The sequence below is a fragment of the Coregonus clupeaformis genome, chromosome 11 (genome assembly GCF_020615455.1).
Source record: "Coregonus clupeaformis isolate EN_2021a chromosome 11, ASM2061545v1, whole genome shotgun sequence".
Lineage (NCBI taxonomy): Eukaryota > Metazoa > Chordata > Actinopteri > Salmoniformes > Salmonidae > Coregonus > Coregonus clupeaformis.
The window spans coordinates 43,704,690-43,722,045 of NC_059202.1; the positions used below are offsets into that span (position 1 = coordinate 43,704,690).

Here is a 17,356-nt window from a genome sequence, read left to right on the forward strand (position 1 = left end):
CAGCATGCTTCACCATTACCCTGAGGGCAGGAGGACTGTATGTCTCATCTCATACTGGCCATGTTGGCAGCTTGGATGTACAGGATCTTATCCACAATAGCTAGGAGGCAGAGACGAGATATCATGTAAACCAAATCAATGCTCAGAAGTACACAGCTTCCAATCACTCATTTATAAACCTTTTCTTTCCTTTTTAAAAATAATTTAAAGTTAGCTAATCATTGGTGACAGTGACAATGCACTGGATTTGACATTGAAAATGTATCTTAGAACTTAAAAGGGCCAAATCCAAACCTAATCCAGGATTCACTACCGATTACCTCAGTCACTACCTGTTCCTGAAGCAGAGAGGAGAAATGGCCATGTCAACAATGGTGCAACATACTCCAGCCTGCCTCTGCTCTGCTCTCTCCTACAGCTAAGCCATGCTGGGATATTTGGCCTGACCAACAGAGAGACAGCAGATTGCTTCGGTCTAATGATGATGAGGCATCATGACAGGCCTCTCAACTCACAGGATAAATGGCGGCAGAATGGAACCACAGTGGAGGCCTATCTGCTCCTCATCTAAACCAGATGGAGATTGTTAATACCATTTAAAAACGCTGATTTCTCTCTAGAGTTTATCGCTCGGACAAAAGAAGTGCAAAGTAGTTGATAACTTCACAGACATTGAGACATCTGAGAGAAATAACAAGCAGTCGTACAGGTTGTGGTGGAGGAGTCATATGTTTTGTGATCAGTCAGTTTGTGGGCATTTTGGCCGGGCTGAGGTCGTGTCCCTTCCTTCTACCTGCTCAATCTGGTTCCTGTAGAGCAGTCGGCGCTCCACAAAGAGGAAAGAGCCTCTCCCCAGCCCATCATTCCCCCCAGGCCAGGCTGGGCTGGGCACCGTGCCAGGCCCCACTGAGACTCAAAGCACCCGAGAGCCCCACAGGTAAACACTAAGATAAGCTCCGCTGCAACAGGAAAAATAGACATTGTTTAGAGGCAATAGGCAGTTGCTATAGAGACAGTTGCTAATTAACTGCATTGAGCGGAGGGAGCAGAGGGCTGAAGAGGGGCACTCAGGAGGACCCGAGCCTTGCTCTGCCTCACTCCGCCTCCTCTAGTGAGTAATCCAGTCGTTCCTCCAGTCTCTCAGATGCCAACGCCGCCCAACACGGTACCGCACTGTCCTTGGTCAAACATCTGTCTCACGTCGTGAAAGCTCAGCCACTGTCTGTTGCCTCATCAGGATGCGACCCGTCGGACAGCAAATTAAGTTGTTATTGAATCCAGGCCATCTGTGTGGTTCCAGTGCTAACTAATGCAAACCATTGTATTTCTAGCAATCAGCCCACTTAATCAGTCTGGAGCACCTCTCTATCTGTTTCTCATCAGCTCTGGGATGAGAGGGAGGTTCCACAGCACAGTGATGGCCAACAGGATCTGAGTGTTTTGTAAAGGCAAATCCATGGTCTGCTATGTGGAGGATATTATTTGTAGACAAGGGAGATATGAGGTTGTGTTACAGGCTATATCCTGCTACATGAGTCCACGGTGAGTCAGAGTTCAAGCACTAGGACCCAGTGGATCCACGGCTGAGAAGAGAGGAAGGAGTGAGTTCTTCCACAGTTCCAGTAATCACTGCTCAGTATTCCAACTCTACATGCCTCTCAACCCGCTCTCTTGTCCTCCTTACCTGATATGCTGACATGCAGATCCCATCCATAAGTAACGCATAGCAATTTGTAATACATTAGAATAAACTACAATGACAAGTGCACAAGGTATACTGGCCCAGTTTCCAATGATGGATATGTGTTAGTGTCAAACTTACAGAATCAGGTTTTGAGTAAAATCCCAGAGGGATCATTGTTATGTTCTAGAGAAGGTAAAGAAACAAGCAGCTGAGTCTGGAACATATCTAAATACTGATGACCTCTGACCTACCCTGTCTTGATCCCACTCAATAAATCACAACCAAGCAGAGATAACACGTCTGTCAACACGCTCAGACAGAGATTGATCTAGTTAGGGCCATATTCAATAAACATAAACTCAAACACTGTAGATGATCTCATTTGACTCCATTGTGTGTCAAGAGTCTCAGAAACAACCTGAAGACATTATACAACAACATATAGAAGTATACACACTTACAACCAGAAAAAGTGCACTAAAAGTTCCCAAAGTGCCACAGTACTGTTACATCTGACTCTAAAATAGTTTTCTCGTTTCTGCATATAATATCTTTCTCACATCAGATTTCTGACTCGGTAAGAGGCCTGAGTTTGACACAGACTGTGAGCTTGGGTAGTGAGGTCACATGAGAGCAGACACTGGATGTTGTGTTGTGTGCTGTGAGCAACTATGACACTCAGAGAAGGAGGAGGAGGGGAGTGTCCTCCCTCTCCCAACATCACCAGCCAAGCCCAAGAAGAGAGGGAGGGTGAGGGAGTGTGTGTGTGTGTGTGTGTATGTATGCGTGTGTGTGAGGGAGTGAGAAAGAGGGGGGAGTGTACGGCGCAGCTGGTGGCAGCCGCACGACCATCTGCTCCTCACTAATGGTTCACACTGGCTTTAGTTCTAAACCCCTGCCTCCCTCCCTCCCACAGCACTCCAGGCCTCCAGCAGAGACTCACTGGTCATGTCTCTCACTAACTCACCACTCTTCCACTCTCACTAACTCACCACTCTTTCACTCTCACTAACTCAACACTCTTCCACTCTCACTAACTCAACACTCTTCCACTCTCACTAACTCACCACTCTTCCACTCTCACTAACTCACCACTGTGCAGTATGTGTTGTTTCTAATAATTCTAACTAAATATACCTCCCACATTGTCCACTTCTGTGAACAACAGCCCAGTTGTAACAAACTGCATTAGAGCCTTTCTTGGAGTTATTCTCTTCCTCCGTACTTACCGTACATCTTGCCCTCGTCTGAGAGGATGATCTTCCTGCGCCCACAGGGGGGGTAGATAGCCAGCGCCTCCTGGAAGCTCTGGTCGATGTCAGGGCTCCACACGCCCTCGGGGTCCCCATCCATGCCCTTGTCGGCCCCGTCGCTCATCCTCTCCATGTCGTCTGCGGGGCTCTCGCTGCCGCTCCAACTGCTGGGGTCCATAGTGGCGGTGCGCTCGTCCATGCCCAGGCCTGGATCACACTAGGGGGAGAAACCTGGAGACCAGCAGCGGAACAAACAAACAGTCAGTTAGTCAGTTACAGAGCAGAGTATAAACCAGCTGCATCCAGCACCAACAGAGAAGCGCAGCCCTGGTTCACTCTGGCCTGGGCAGCAGCAGTAGCAGCAGAGCAGGGGAAGGGAGCGAACACAAGCGAGACAACGAGGGAAACTACTGCTATGTTTGCTCAGAGAGTTGTCGTTTTTACACAAGTGCTAAGTTTGAGAACATTCAAACTGTCGCCAGGATTTAGGCATGAGGATTATTCCTATCAACATTTCTCCTCAGCTTAACATGACATTGTATAGCAAGACAGATCGTTAATGCTGTATACACCTGGTGAAAGAATAATGTGATCCAATCCCAAAACAAACATGTGGATACAATAAAAAGGCTATAAAAGAACATGGTAGAAGGAAGCCACAAGCCAAGAGCTAATAGAAGAGAGGCCTTGGGTAGCATTAATCCACACCAGCTGCCATCTACTTGGAAACCACTATCATAGTCAGTCACTACTCAAAGACAGTCTGTCACCAAGCTCTTCAATATGGCTGGGGTTCATATAGGGGGATCGCCATACAAAGGCTTCATGGAGCTCCAGAAATATGAGTCTATATTCACAATATCCTATTCAAAATGACATTGTCAATTTCACGTCTAAATACAGTTACTTCATCATCTAAATTTCGAAACAATCATAAACAACATCCACCCCAACAAGTAGAATGTTTCCTATAGAGAAAGTGTACAGCTGGAATATACTTTATTCCCCATGGCTTTGTGGAGATGGCCACACAGCTGCCCCCCCCCTCCCCATCCAGTTGCCGAGCAGCAACTCCTTCCTCTCAAACAAGATCCTATTCATGGAGCACGCTTTGTTGTAAAGAGCGACTAACAGCATATGTTTCCTCTAGAATGTCAGTACACTGGAGGATCTGTCTGTGTGTGTGTGTGTCTGTGTGTGTGTATGTGTGTGTGTGTGGTTGACGGGGGTGGGGGCTGCTGGTAAAGAATCTGCCACAGAGCAGACGTAGCTTTGACTGAATTTGGTTTTGTGTGCTGAGTGCTGACATTGCACAACTAACTACTGCTATTGGTGGGGGGAAAACGTTCCATTCCAACCACTAAATGACTCTCCCCCCACTGATTTATGAACTGAGTTAGTAATCACTAACAGCATGCTGATAAATGGGGGTTATCAGATGGGAGAAAGGAGTAATTCAAATGTTGAATGAATTTGGCTTCATTCAGCATCCTCATGTAAAATACCTTCTCCTTCAGTTAGTTTGACATAGTAGCATGATTTGAGACATAGTAGCATTATTTGAGGAGTAGATGGCAGAGATAGTTGGGGTAGATTTAGTAAGGTAAACAAAAAAGAATGTTTACTAAAGGGGACTCTTTGGCGTTACAGAATCTGTCAGCAAATGGATTACAGTGACACTCAGAAGTGTTTTGGAGATGCCTAGCTACTATAATCACCACTGCCCAGCAGGATATCTGTGGAGCGGAGGTTTTCCTCCACACTCCCACAAGTGTCTTTCCCAGAACCCATCTCTCTAGGAAGTCGAAAGAGGCTTACCGCACCTAACGTGATGAAATATTAAGCTCTTCCAATATTAAGCTCTTTACATGCATATGTGGCACTTACTGAACTGTACTGACATGTGTGGCAACCATAGACATACATATTCACAGCACTGAGAGTGCCCACCAAAGTTCAACAAATAGACATTTAGGCACAGACAGTGATGACTGTCTATATGCTGTTAAATCCAAACCATAAAAATCATTCTATGTTTTGTATAACATATGAGTAACATGCATTTGGTACTCAGGAGAAAAATGAGAATTAGCATGTGACATGTGTGACACAGGGATGTTTTCTGTATCCCTGTAGAGATAATAGGAAAATCCCTCCGGATTAGCATTTTGGTGTTGAATTGGCAAAGAGCAGAATCCTATCAGTGTAGTCCCTGCAATGAAAACTGCATAATTAACTCATCTGTTGAGCTTAAATGTATCACCTCACTAATCTGCATCCAGGGCCTTGATTATTTCCTGTTAGAGTGGGCCGCTGGGAAAGATTAAAGCACCCCGATACAAACCACATCACAAAAGGCTTTGCAGACAAATACATTTACCCCCCCTTATTCCCATTTCCCAATTATGTAAACCTGCTGCAAAATTAAAGAGGAATCTGGAAGCAATACTTAGGCCCTATTTAATCAAACTGGTAACCTGAATTCCAGCATACATCAAATATGCTTTTTATGAGCAACAAGAGGGTGAGTTTTAATAATAAGTCTGATAAATTTATTTTTCTCCATGTACATTTTTTTTGTTGAGTTGTCAATAACATAGTAGACAGTGTATAAATGCTTCAGTTCTTCCAATGATAAAAAACAAACAATAAGAAGATAATCTGGATTTACATATGGATTTACTCATATGGATCTGATGTTTGGACATGGTTGCTCTGTTATGTTATGCGATGGTGCACAATATGGGGCAATGTCTCAGCTCAAGCTGCCTCTCTGCTCCACTGATCTGTACTAATGTAGGGGAGGAGGGAGGGAGGGGCAAAGGGAGACAGAATGTTGTGATTGGTGCAATATGGCCGTGCTAGATGCTGGAGTGGGACTGCTTGTCCGAGGCCCCAGTGGCAGATGGGAGGGGGAGATTAGTCATGCAACAATATACTGTGGCTACACTTACACTGCACTTCATCCTCCAGGCAGGGACAGCCTTCCAAACAAACGCCATGGCATGAATGCGATTCCACAGAAACAGGGGGCATACATTCACACCAGGCAGCTGTCTCTCTGTCATTCTCTCTATCGCTCTCTCTCTCTTTCGCTCTCTCCCGCCTGCTCTAATTCCAGCTCTTCTGGGGCTACCTCTGTATATGCAATGTGCATCGCTGCAGGCAGGGAAATAGGGAGGCCGACCAGACATTGTGTTGTAATGATATGTATATATGAGTGTTTGCATCACCAGGGGGTTGTGTTGGTAGGGGGTTGATCATGTTATCACTGTAACAGTGAACACAAGTAGTAGCATGGTCCTCTGCCTCGTGGATATGTTTTCTCTCTTGGAAGCTGCATCCATCTAAAATGCAGACAAAACACAAAACACTGTGTTTTACCAGAACCTCCCTGGCATCCAATCTTCTGCCATTTCTAGGAAAGCTGTTCCCCACAGGGGCAATGTGAAAACACCTTCACACAACACTACTAAATGGATATGGCCATGCCTGAAACCTACAGAGAGGGAGAGAGAGACGTACAGTGGGATTTTTCTCTATTAACCTAACCGTTAAACAAAAGCTGGACTCGGAGGTAGCCATATAAGCGCACAAAGATGCCAGTTACAAAGCCTGAAAATATTTCTGACAACTGCACTAACAAGGCCATTCATAATACAATTTTGCATTTTGTAATTATGAAATGAGACCTGTATGAATAAGTACAGATTTAATACAAAAGGGTTAATTATCTACAAGAGGAAACAAACGAATGATGTTCTTAGATCTTTTCCAACATCTTACAAGCAATCGTTGAGAAAAAAGACTTTTATCCCCTGCTATTCAGTTAATTTCTACTGATAACATGAATTACTTAAGCCCTGCTATTAGTTTATGAGTCTATAAGGCTGGATATTCAAATTCAAAGGCTGACAACCCCTCCTTTCATGCTTTTCTCTGTCAGATATCTCTTTGCATTTCAATAGCATGATGCATCAGTGAAAGAGTGTGCCCATCTTGTTCCGTTTGTCATTTCAGCATTGGGCTAAGTGAGACACAGCTCCTTTATCTCTCTGGAGAGGCCTCAACACAACGCCATTATTTCAATATCCCTACACCTGAACGGGTCTATTTACTGCCCTACTATGCCATTAACATTTGCACATCCTTTGTTGCCGTCATAATTGTAAAAATGGAGAGGAGCGGATGAAAAATCCAGAATATTTCTGAAATGCTGACTTCTGCCTCCACATCTAAGTTTGCTATGCAGTCTGTGGATTGCACTGCATTTGATGTAATATGAGGTACATTACATACATTCATAGCAAGATGTGGGACCTAATGCTATAAAAAAAATTAACTGAATTTCTGACTAATATGAGCATTAGGGTTGAATGGCTGGAACCCGGTTACCGAGATTTACCAGGATTTACCACCCAAAACCACTCCCTTTTCCCGGGATATATAACTGCGAGAAACCGGTAAATTACAATAAATTGTTAGCCCATCTCAGTATGGAGCGCAGTTCACAATACACGTGTAGACCTATCATCTCATCATGGTAGCGTTTTTTCTTGTGACAGGTAGGCCTACAGTGCCTTGCAAAAGTATTCATCCCCCTTGGCGTTTTTCCTATTTTGTTGCATTACAACCTGTAATTTAAATTGATTTTTATTTGGATTTCATGTAATGGACATACAATAGTCCAAATTGGTGAAGTGAAATGAAAAAAATAACTTGTTTCAAAAAATTCAAAAAAATAAATATCGGAAAAGTGGTGCGTGCATATGTATTCACCCCCTTTGCTATGAAGCCCCTAAATAAGATCTGGTGCAACCAATTACCTTCAGAAGTCACATAATTAGTTAAATAAAGTCCACCTGTGTCACATGATCTCAGTATATATGTGTCACATGATCTCAGTATATATACACCTGTTCTGAAAGGCCCCAGAGTCTGCAACACCACTAAGCAAGGGGCACCACCAAGCAAGGGGCACCACCAAGCAAGCGACACCATGAAGACCAAGGAGCTCTCCAAACAGGTCAGGGACAAAGTAGTGGAGAAGTACAGATCAGGGTTGGGTAATAAAAAATATCCGAAACTTTGAACATCCAACGGAGCACCATTATAAAAAAATTGAAAGAATATGGCACCACAACAAACCTGCCAAGAGAGGGCCGCCCACCAAAACTCACGGACCAGGCAAGGAGGGCATTAATCAGAGAGGCAACAAAGAGACCAAAGATAACCTTGAAGGAGCTGCAAAGCTCCACAGTGTAGATTGGAGTATCTGTTCATAGGACCACTTTAAGCCGTACACTCCACAGAGCTGGGCTTTATGGAAGAGTGGCCAGAAAAAAGCAATTGCTTAAAGAACACATTTGGTGTTCGCCAAAAGGCATGTGGGAGACTCCCCAAACATATGGAAGAAGGTACTCTGGTCAGATGAGACTAAAATTGAGCTTTTTGGCCATCAAGGAAAACGCTATTTCTGGCGCAAACCCAACACCTCTCATCACCCCGAGAACACCATCCACACAGTGAAGCATGGTGGTGGCAGCATCAGTCTGTGGGGATGTTTTTCATCGGCAGGGACTGGGAAACTGGTCAGAATTGAAGGAATGACGGATGGCACTAAATACAGGGAAATTCTTGAGGGAAACCTGTTTCAGTCTTCCAGAGATTTGAGGCTGGAACGGAGGTTGACATTCCAGCAGGACAATGACCCTAAGCATACTGCTGAAGCAACACTCGAGTGGTTTAAGGGGAAACATTTAAATGTCTTGGAATGGCCTAGTCAAAGCCCAGACCTCAATCCAATTGAGAATCTGTGGTATGACTTAAAGATTGTTGTACACCAGCGGAACCCATCCAACTTGAAGGAGCTGGAGCAGTTTTGCCTTGAAGAATGGGCAAAAATCCCTGTGGCTAGATGTGCCAACCTTATAGAGACATACCCCAAGAGACTTGCAGCTGTAATTGCTGCAAAAGGTGGCTCTACAAAGTATTGACTTTGGGGGGGTGAATAGTTATGCACACTCAAGTTTTCAGTTTTTTTGTCTTATTTCTTGTTTGTTTCACAATAAAACATATTTTGCATCTTCAAAGTGGTAGGCATGTTGTTTAAATCAAATGATACAAACCCCCCAAAAAATCCATTTTAATTCCAGGTTGTAAGGCAACAAAATAGGAAAAATGCCAAGTGGGGTGAATACTTTCGCAAGCCACTGTACATTTTCTGCAGCATAGCCTATGCTACAGTAATATAAAGACCAAATGTGCGTCTTATTTACCCATCTCCATCTGGCTTTCAGGGGTCACCTTGGTTTTTAATTGTACATTTAAAAAAAATATTGCAGCTGCAGAGTTTTAAAACAGCCTATTACTCAAATTGCTTTAAATCAGTGGACGTGCGAGCACTCTCTCACAGTCTTTCTCTCTCCATCAACTCCATTCAAATTGTATTCAAAATAGATAATCCTGTTCTAGATTGATATATAGCCCTATATTTAGATGTCCTAGCCTACCTCTTTCAGGTAATACATTCAATGCAGTATTAGCCTTATATGTAGCTAAATAATGATGGGTTATGCATAATAAGCTTCTAACTTATAGCCTCTGTCTCTTGCGCAATACGCAAGCACTTGTGCTCTGCTGGCCTCTCCTTAAAAAATGCTCCTTAGCTCTTGGAGTCCAATGCAGAAAAATCTAGACTAGAATAGCTTGCTGGACATTATTTATTTTGCATTTGTTATAGCAATGGACTAGTCGAAGAGGGATGCAAGCTCTTTTTTGCTGAATGTTAAATACAGCAGCCAATAGAACTCACGGGTAGTTTGAAAGAAGAGCGAACGCGCGATGGTGGTAGGCTATAGCAGTTATTTATTCAGACCCATAACCATTCAATCTTCGTGAAGAGAATTGAAAGCCTTCTACATCTAATTCTAGTCCTATATTATTCAATGATGTCATTAGAATGATGAAGATAAGGACAACGAAACATATTTCATTTAACTTTTGAAAGCGAGGAAGGAATGAAGCAACAATAGAGAGAGAAAGAGGAGGTAGGCTAATAACATTAGGGGAAATATTCAGAATATTAGTCTTTCTATCTCTATTGTTGCTTAATTCCTTCCTCGCTTTCAAAAGTTAAATGAAATACGTTTTGTTGTCCTTATCTTCATTTGTATAATTAGTAGACGCATATATATATATATATATATATATATATATATATATATATATATATATATATATGCGTCAGCCTACTAATTATACAAATAGGCCCTATTATTTTTCAAAATTAAAATCAAATTCTCATGCTGATCAAAGCTCTAATCAAATCCAGACATCATATACGTTATGATGCTTTTGAATGACACTTCCGGATTTGGCGGGAAATACTGGGTTACCCGGGAGAAAAGTGATTTATTCTCGGGATGTAACATTTGTAAAATACCGGGAAAATAGTCAACCCTAATGAGCATGCCCTCCATCTCCCAACACCTGACAGAGAGAGACATCCTCATTACCAGGAGAGACTGGTTCTCAGTGAGCACGGCTGGATGGGGCTCCAGTCCATTCACAGCTCCAAATGACATGACAAATGACAACACCATCCTCAGAGGTGCAGCTCTCGGCTTTTGCCTCAACACCACAGAGAGCACCAACCAACCCCAGTCCTAACCAGGTGGCTCTGTCCTGTAAGACAGCAGTAACAAGACAGCAGTAACAAGGTCATTGATGTGTCAGAGGACTGTTGCCATACTTGTTAATAAGAGACACAGGCTGAGACCCTGGCTATTCACAGAGTCACTGAGTGGTGCTCTGAGGTTTCTACTGAATACAAAACACACTAGCTAATTATCACTGGCTGTGAGAGGAGGAAATGCCAGTGTCAATTCAACAGTCAAGTCTGAGCAGATTACTACATACCACAAGCTGCACAACATGGAAATGCTCTTATTAGTGACATAAAGATAGAGAGACGTAGGAACACATATCTTACAGGGTATAGAAAGGGCTCGAGCTATGCCCCTGCATGATATAGGATCCAACATAGTATAAAGCAAGTCACTCTAATGACGGTCACTCTAAAGACGAATCCATTTAAGTGAATTTCACAAATATTAGTCACAGCATGTAGCTTATTTTTGGAGTCTGATGTCTATCATTGTATAGAGCTAAATTGAATTCTACCCGGATGAGTCTTGCAGTTCAAGTTCAGTCAATGCAGTTCAAGGTGGCCTGCACTATAGTGAGAACTTCAGATATATTCATTGTACGCTGGAAAACTGGGAACAGAAACATCAAATAGAAATCCTGTGTTCATTTTGTGTTCAATATTAAATGTAAAGATTGATAAAAAATATACATATTGTATTTTCCAACAATCACACACCGTGCTGAACCATTTCACTTTAATAGATGAAACAGATGTCACAGAAATTTTTGTTCATCATGCAATATTATTTCAAATGTGTAGTAGCGAACCACAGCAATTTGAATGTTCTACTTATTGCTACATCATGATACAAAACACTGGGGCGCTGCATTTCTTTTATAGAAACAAACCCAACACACAAATGGGAAATCAATTTTGACTGCATTAAAGCAATAACATGTAGCTGTTTCCAGGCAACAACTTAATTGATGAATGGTTCATGAAAGAATTATGTAAAACGGAATATTTTGTTGAGGGAAAATAAGATACCAATTCAGATATAAAAAGCAACAGTAATAGGTGGTCCACTTGTGCCTACACTAGCCATCCAGTTGTTTTAGAGGAACTTCATGACTGTCTGTATGGGTCATTGGCCTCCTCCTACAGTTCTGAACGGTTGACAATGTCCAGCTATCAGGCTATGGAGGCAGAGTAATCACTAAACCCAAGCTAACCTGGCAGCATGGTAACTCTGATAGCATTCAGGCCCCGATAGACAGCTACAGTACCAGGATACTTCACTAGTTCCACTACATGAGGAGGAGAGGAGAGCGCTTTTTGTTTGTCTGTCTCCCCTTCAGCAGTGTCATCTCCTCCCACCTAAGTGCTAATGGCATGTAGGTGAAACGCAACCCTCTGGAAACTATTTTGTTTGCTGACCGCCAGCCAGTGCAGATTCCCAATGGTTCAATTGGTTCAAGTGAGGCTTGTCTCTGTGAACTATGGAAAGGGGTCCACAGTAATACTGTAGTACTATATATGCTGAACAATTAATGTTCTGTCCGAGAATTCAAAACTATCTTGTGCAATTTTCAGCTTTAAGCAACGTAGTTGTAGCAGCCAAAAAGACTCTGCTTCCCCCATGTATTGTCCATAGATCTGTGAGCAGGCCCACTTCCTCCAGGTATTGTGTTACTGGTGTTTCCTATAAGCACAACTCCTATTCTTCTTCAGGTGGCTATATTGCTGAGTCAGACCCCTCTATTATCTGTCATCTTCCTGGAGCGTCACTCTCTCCCTCAACAATAGGCTCTACCAGGAAAGACAGGCCTGGGTTGGAGTAATATCAACATGCTCCAAGAAGTGTGAACTCCAGAGCAGCCTGCTGAGTGTAAGTGTATAATCCTTCCTTGACACTCCGCAGGATAGGAGCATGTGGTTTCAAAGAGGGCTGTGAACCATGTGTGTCCCTAGGCTAACCACTGATACAACCTCTGTTAGATAACAGTCATGGCGCTCAGGATGCAACAAAGAGGCCGTTTCAGCTCCACCTAATGAAATGTACAAACTCAATTTAGCCCAAATTGTGTTTTCCTCCTCTCCCATTGAAATAGTCAAAGGCACCTTTTATTTACAGACAAAAGTGCAACCTAATGTGATGTGGGCATCTTTTATTTAAATAATACATCTGACTTCCTCTTGCAATGTACATTTTTGTCAAAAGAGCCTAGATATCATAACTGTTACATTTCACATTTTAGCAGACGCTCTTATCCAGAGACTTACAGGAGCAATTAGGGTTAAGTGCCTTGCTCAAGGACACATTGACAGATTTTTCACCTAGTCGGCTCGGGGATTCGAACCAGCAACCTTTCGGATACTAGCCCAACACTATTAACCGCTAGGCTACCTATCTGTTAGTACTTAACCAATGATGCAGTAGGCCACAGTAATCCAAGTAAAGTAGTAGCATTGTGCCATATGCTAAATAACATTGTAGGAACCAACAATTGTACTCAATGTATCTGCTAAAATAAGGTATTTTTATTTTCTTGTGGTTTAATCAGTACATGTTGCCACTACTACTGTACTGTACTCAGTCCGGGGAAAGGAAGCAGTTGGAGCCTGGATTTCCTGATTCAGCTGAGGCCAAGAACTCTGAGGAGGTTTGGTTTAACTTCAGGTTCTGACTCATGTAGTGACGGATGGGTTGCATATTGCTCTCATGACACATCGGTCGTGGGTCCCACCATCCATAGCCTAAACAGCTATGAGGATTTTTATTTTAGAAAAGAGAAAGACTAAAAAATAAATAAAAGGAAAATAGCATTTCAGCTGTCAGATGGTTTGAATTACGAAGCTGTTAATTTCTGATGCTGCTATTGTATATTTAAGTAAGAATTTAAGTGGTATAATATGGTATAATAAAAAAAAAGGCTTTATGGAGCAATTTATTTAATCCCATTGATTAAATAGATGGCACGCCTCAACTTGTTACATTTGGACAACTTTTTTGTTGTGAGGGCTGTTGATACTAATGAGAAGGGATAATGAAAGCTCCCTCGTCTGTCATCCTCTTTACATTCCTAACCCTGTGGTCTTGTGTGTCCTAACCCTACAGTTACAGTGGTCTCAGGGTTGGTGGACAGGACCAAAGTGCAGCCAGAAGAAGCTGGCAGGCAGAGATTCCCCGCGGCTGCAGCTAGCGCTGGAGCAGCTGCACTGCCATGACGTCACTGGCTGAGTGCCAGCTGTACGGTTTTGGTGGCACCCACCGTCTGCTTTGTGGGGCCGTGCGCGGCTGAAAGTGCAGCGCAGCAGACCGTGCTGAAACGCTCCCTTTGTGACACAGGGTTTACCTCAGGGCACGGGGGGAGGCCCGGGGAACAGGCCAGCAGAGCGGCCGGCCCTCCTGCAGCCAGGCAGCCATGCCCCCGGAGGACGCCCATTGTTCCCCTGCTCTCCAAACAAAGCCTGCCCCCCGTGCCCCTGCCCCAGTGCTGCGACACACCAGTCCACCGCACCATGCATTGTTGCTCTAACAAACCCACTCCCAAATGTCATTACATATGAATTTTCTTTCTTCTCTTTTACACTCCATTTACCTTCTGTTTAATTGTCTCTCCCTCCCAAAATACAGCCTTTCTCTGTGGCCGCCGCACATTTTCTGTCCTGTGAGTATCAGATAACAAGGCAACTTATCAGACCAGAGAAATGAGACATATTTCTCTCAGGCAATCTATCTCAGGATTAATTTTCACTACTATGAAAATAAGACATGGGAATGTCAGAAAGGGACCAAATGATACACTGTTTCCACTGAGAATTTATTTAATTTCCATGGCTTTTAGTTAAGATGGTCACTTCTAATAATGTTTAAAATGGCCATTTAAGACAAAATCTCTTTAGAATAGGAGAGGGATAATGATTTGCAATCAGATTAAATCGTGAGAGATTCTTGTTACACAAAGCAGTGTAGGCCTATCATTCCCACACTCAGAAGGTAAATCACCTGTTGATTTTATAACATGTTGATGAGACCAATGGTTCTTAAAAGACATGTCAATTACATATTTTGTTGTTTTGGATAAAGTCCAGGTATTTTACATAGATTCAGATAGCCTGACTCCTAAATCACAGTAGCCTATCCAAGTAACTTTCTAAGGCTGTGGATGCTTCGGTGTGTCAGGCCTTTCCCTTTTCCCCATACAAAGACAGAATAACAAGGAGAAAAGCTGGCACTCAAAAATCTACCATATTGTAATGCCATTGATAAGCTAAATGAGCAGATAGCACCGACTAGGCACATAGGAGGCATATGGTGCCTCAGCCACTACAGCCTGTTGCAGGGATAACAATAGGCTGGCCTAGACAGTGAGGGACAAACACAGCCGAACAAATGGTCGTTAGTCCACATTTCTACAGCAGGGAGGGGTAAAAGCAAACGTCTGGATTTGCATTTCTTTCCCTCTACAGGTGCATGAAGTACTAAACCAGATGTCAACGGACTGAAGAACAGGACTGTTTGCCCATGGTGATTCAACAGCTTCATATGCACTGGCGTAGCACACAATCCCCGCAGCCCGCGCAAGGCCCACAAACCTTTGGGGTTGGAGTCCAACCAGAGGTTGGGGACCCCAATTTAGATTTTTTGGAATTACAGGAAATTTGGAACATTTTCTCTCCGACTCATGGCAAAATGTGTAAAATAGCATGAAATTAGCTATAAAACTGGAAATGTTTCTCTCTGCCACATGGCAAAAAAAAAATATCCACACAAAGAAAACTGCATTTTTGTTGCTCAGATCTTCCGGGGGCCCCGCGAAACTGCACTACGCCACTGTCCATACGCTCACAGCCTAAACACAGCAAAGATAATAAAATACCCTCTTTCCCTCCATCCCTCCCTCCCCTCTTCCCCACAGTCCTCCACTCCCAGAAGTGAATTTTGCACCTCCCCCCATCCCTCTGATTTCAGAAGAGGTTTGAAGTCCCTCTTGGCTAGACAAAATATTTATTTCAAGCTTTATTTTCAATCTAATAACTAAGTCTACTTTTAGGAAAGTGATAATTACATGAACTTTACTGACATACCAATGATCAGACTGAAAAACAGTTTCATAACATATCACGTGGGAAAAAATCATGACAAGTAAACCTGAATACTTGAAGACATTTGATTCAAGTCAGTATTTCACTAAAGATATCTCTTAATTATCTAAATGAGATTAGATGTTTCACATTATTGTGTCAAAATAAGCAGGTTATTAAGATTTGATTAAGCATGATCAAAACAAACTTATAATCTAATCCATGGGCTCATGCAATAATTGCATTCTTATTTTCTCTGATGAGAGAATGGTGATTAAATTAAACGAAACACTATATTTATCATAGCATTCATAAACCAAATTACAAAAGATTTTCAGCTGCTTCTTGGAGTCATGAAATCACAGGAGGGTTAGGGGCTGTATTACACACCTAGATGAATGAATCATTAACGAAGGCAAAGGCCCTCTGTAATATATGGACTTTCACCTTCACACATAATGTACCAGATAAAATAATGAAAATATATATAATTTTTTTTATATGGAAATCTCAAAATAACTTCTAAGGAAAAGTCATTCGGTGGTGAATATGATTGCAAAACTGTTTACAAATCCAAATACTACTGTAAACAGAAATATATCACACAACAATAACTTTCCCAGGCAATACATTACTGATTAGGATACAACATTACATAATCGACATGTTATATTGTACGAATAAAATGTGTACTTACAGATGTCAAAGGGCCAAATGAAAACCCGAGAATGCAACAAGTCCTCTTTACTTGTATGCTTTTTTTGCGCTAGGAAAGCAAAATATCCTTGACGGCAACTCCCTGCCTGTTGGGGGGAAAACACAAAAATGTTGATCAATCAAAAGTGTCTGAATAACTTGTATCATGTAAAAGCAACAATATGTGTTCTACAGTAATTGTACGACGATATACTGTGACGCCGTGGCACTATCCAAAGGAGTCTTCAGATTATTATTATTATTTTTAAATGTCAAAGATTTTCATGCAATGTCGGACGACGTCTATGCACAAAGTGAAAGCGACGGATCTCCGATGTCGGCTAGTTCAGCCAGCCAATATGGCACGCTTGCAGTTTCTACAATCTATTTCACTAGGGGCCTAATTCTATTAGATAGGCTACATCTTTTTTATATACTCTAGTCAGCCTTAAATATTTATTTTCCAATTAAATCTGACCACTTTGATTTTCCAGTTGCCTACTAACGCATCACAATAACTTCTCATACAAAGTAGTTGCAAACTTACCTTAAACACCTCTAGTATGGTTAATTGTCACAATCAACGCTGTATTACGATTTTGCTGTAAGAGCTGAGATGTTTTTTCAGAACTGCCAAGGTTTTTTTCTCCAGACCAGCCGGCTAGTGCGTAAAATTCGCGGCGTATCTACAGGGATGCGAAGTATGCGCGGAATGGGAGCAGGAATGAAATGAACGCAAAGATCGAGTTTTCGGGGCGGGGCGTGAGTGGCGTCATTGTAAACTCTGAAGCCACTGAGCCAGACGGGTGGGAGGGACTGTACACATTCAACAAAACAACAGTAGTGCGCCCAAACTTCCTTCAAAGAACAAACGAAAAATCTGTGGATATTATACATAGGCTATCCACTAACTCTCTTTGATATTTCTGTTTAGAAAAAAAGATAACTTAGATTCCAAGAATGATCCATGAACTAATAAGACTG

The 17,356-nt window shown here is 42.4% G+C and overlaps 1 protein-coding gene across 5 annotated transcripts in view; it reads right to left on the bottom strand.

Annotated features, from left to right (window-relative positions):
* The window catches only part of LOC121576925 (transcriptional enhancer factor TEF-1), a 40,017-nt gene extending 22,943 nt beyond the window's left edge, over nucleotides 1–17,074 (bottom strand). For 4 of the 5 annotated variants that reach the window (XM_041890523.2, XM_041890522.2, XM_041890521.2 and 1 more), the window contains exons 1-3: nucleotides 16,920–17,074; nucleotides 16,374–16,479; nucleotides 2,914–3,168 (exon numbers count right to left, since the gene is read on the bottom strand). In XM_041890523.2, the coding sequence (XP_041746457.1) occupies nucleotides 2,914–3,136 (223 nt within the window). In that variant the 5' untranslated portion in view covers nucleotides 3,137–3,168; nucleotides 16,374–16,479; nucleotides 16,920–17,074. Of the gene's footprint in view, nucleotides 1–2,913; nucleotides 3,169–6,170; nucleotides 6,279–16,373; nucleotides 16,480–16,919 lie in introns of those variants that run through there. The other variant, XM_045223566.1, reaches the window with a different exon arrangement.
* Nucleotides 17,075–17,356: the final 282 nt, after the last annotated feature.